The sequence below is a fragment of the Eimeria tenella genome, genomic scaffold, assembly GCF_000499545.2.
Source record: "Eimeria tenella Houghton genomic scaffold, Eth_scaff37, whole genome shotgun sequence".
In the NCBI taxonomy this organism is placed as follows: Eukaryota; Apicomplexa; class Conoidasida; order Eucoccidiorida; family Eimeriidae; genus Eimeria; species Eimeria tenella.
This window is the reverse complement of record NW_013543286.1, coordinates 12,129-14,349: the sequence shown is the minus strand read 5'-3', so window position 1 is coordinate 14,349 and position 2,221 is coordinate 12,129. Positions and strand designations below refer to the sequence as shown.

Genomic DNA, 2,221 nt, shown 5'->3' with positions numbered 1-2,221 from the left:
GCTGGTGCTGCTGCTGCTGCTGCTGCTGCTAGTGCTGCAGGTGCAGTCGGCGGCGTGCATATAGAAAGGTCCGCGGGCGCTTCAGCCCAGTCGGAAGCAGCAGCAGCAACAGTGCTGGCAGCAGGAAACATTGTGGAAGCAGCAGCAGCAGCAGCAGCAGCACCTGGAGAGTGTACAAGAGGAGCAGCAAACAAATGCTCCCAAAGTCTTTGGGAAGCCAACGGCGAGGCCCCATTTTTGCTGCTGCTGCTGCTGGCGTTGCTGCTGCTGCTGCTGCGTGGAGTTCCTTTGCTGCTCGCTGATGCAGCACTTAGATGTGTCTGCTGCAGCTGCTGCTGTACGCCTTGCTGCAGCAGCTGCTGCTGATGCTGAGGCCAATGGTCTGCAGGGCTTCTGTTGCTGCTGCTGCTCCAACTCCGTCTGCAGACAAAAGTGCGCTAGAGTTGCTGCTGTTGCTGCTGCTGCTGTTGCTGCTGCTGCTGTTGCTGCTGCTGCTGCTGTTTTGGCGAGTAGAAGGCCACAGGCGTCTGGCAACCTGCAGCTGGGCAGTGCTTGGCGCCTCCTTCTGCTTCTGCTGCTGCTGCTGCTGTTGCTGCTGCTGTCCCCGGAGCTCCTGAGCCCCAGCTGCTGCTGCTGCTGCTGGCTCTGCTGCTGAAGCCCTCTTGCCTCCTTCGCGAGCTGCTGCTTTTGTTGCTGCTGCTGCTAATTGGGCTTTGTTGCTCCGGGGAGGCCTCAGGACTATCGATGCATTGAGTAGCAGCAGCAGCAGCAGGAGCTGCCCTAGCTGTCGGCTGCTGCTGCTGCGGTTGCAATTGCTGCGTTTGCTGCTGCTGCTGCGTCCACAAGGGCGTAAAGACAGATTATACTGCAGCTTAACATTACATTAAAAACAAAAACAAATATTTATTTAGGCTTTTCGAGCTGCTGCTGCTGCAGACATGGGGATCGTGCAGCCCCCCGCTGCTGCTGCTGCTGCTGCTGCTGCTCCCGCTGCTCTACAACTCCCTGTGCCACTGCTGCAGCAGCTGGAGCTGGAACAGCAGCAGCAAGTGTTGCAGTGTGTCTTTGCTGCATCTGAGGCAGCAGCAAAAGGACAGTTCCAGCAGCAAAAAGGAAGAAGAGCCCAGCGCCTGCAGTGTGGCGCTGTTGAGACATCAATGAGCAGCGGCAGCAGCAGCAGCAATAGCAGCAGCAGCAGCAGCAGCAGCTAGGGAAGAAATCAGCCTGATGGAGCTTCAAGAGGTGCTGCTGCACGACGCCGTCGCTGCCCTGCTACAGGAGCACGCACAGGAGTTTGCTGCTGACAGCAGCAGCAGCAGCAGCAGCAGCAGCAACGGGGAGGGCTGCAACTGTTCACACTGCAAGGCCGCAGCAGCAGCAACAGCAAAAGTTCGGGGGCAGCTGGGCAGGTGCCAAGTGGCGGTCCTTGCGGGCGTCATTGAGGATGCAGCAGCAGCAGATGCAGCAGCAGCAAAGCAGAAGCCGCAGCAGCAGAAGCAGCAGCAGCAGAAGCAGCAGCAGCGGGGCAAAAGGGCCACAATAGTAGCGTGCTTCAAGCTTCGGGAGTTCTCTGAAGCAGTTGAGGCAGAGATTCAGCAGCAGCAGAAGCAGCAGCAAAATAAAAAGCAGCAGCAGCAACCCTTGCTGCAGCGTCTTGCTGCTGCAGCAGCAACTCACCGCGAATTGCTGCTCCGCGATTTGCGCAGCGTGAGGGCAGCGCTGCCCCTTGGAGCTGACATTTTGGGTGTATGGTCACCGCTGCTGCAGCAGCAGGAGCAGCAGCAGGAGGCGGAGAAGCAGCAGCAGCAGCAGCCGCAGGAAGAGAAGGGGAAGCAGCAGCAGCAGCCGCAGGAGAAGCAGAAGCAGCAACAGCAACAGTCGCAGAAGGAGGGGGAGCAGCAGCAACAGCAGCCACAGGAAGGGAAGGAGCAGCAGCAGCAGCAGCAGCAGCAGACGAATCAGGAGCAGAAGCAGGAGAATGGGCAGAGTGGTGAGGAGCAGCAGCAGCAGCAGATGCTCGCGCTGCTGCAGCAGTTTGCTGCTGCGCTGAACGAGGCTTTTGTAGAAGACGCAGATGGGGAAGCAGACTGTGATATCCCGGACTTCAGCAGCAGCAGCAGCAGCAGCAGCAGCAGCTTGCGGAATGACCGAATCGCCCTGGCACTTCTTCCTTCCGACCAGCGGCAGCAACAGCAGCAGCAGCAGCAGCAGCAGCAGAAGC

The 2,221-nt window shown here is 59.1% G+C and overlaps 1 protein-coding gene across 1 annotated transcript in view; it reads left to right on the top strand.

The window, feature by feature from the left end:
* Positions 1 to 1,227: 1,227 nt before the first annotated feature.
* The window catches only part of ETH_00011545 (uncharacterized protein), a gene marked incomplete at both ends in the record, with an annotated part of 6,207 nt that continues 5,213 nt past the window's right edge, over positions 1,228 to 2,221 (top strand). Inside the window, one exon of the mRNA XM_013376533.1 lies at positions 1,228 to 2,221. This exon is cut by the window's right edge and continues 1,239 nt beyond it. Coding sequence (XP_013231987.1) covers positions 1,228 to 2,221 — 994 coding nt within the window.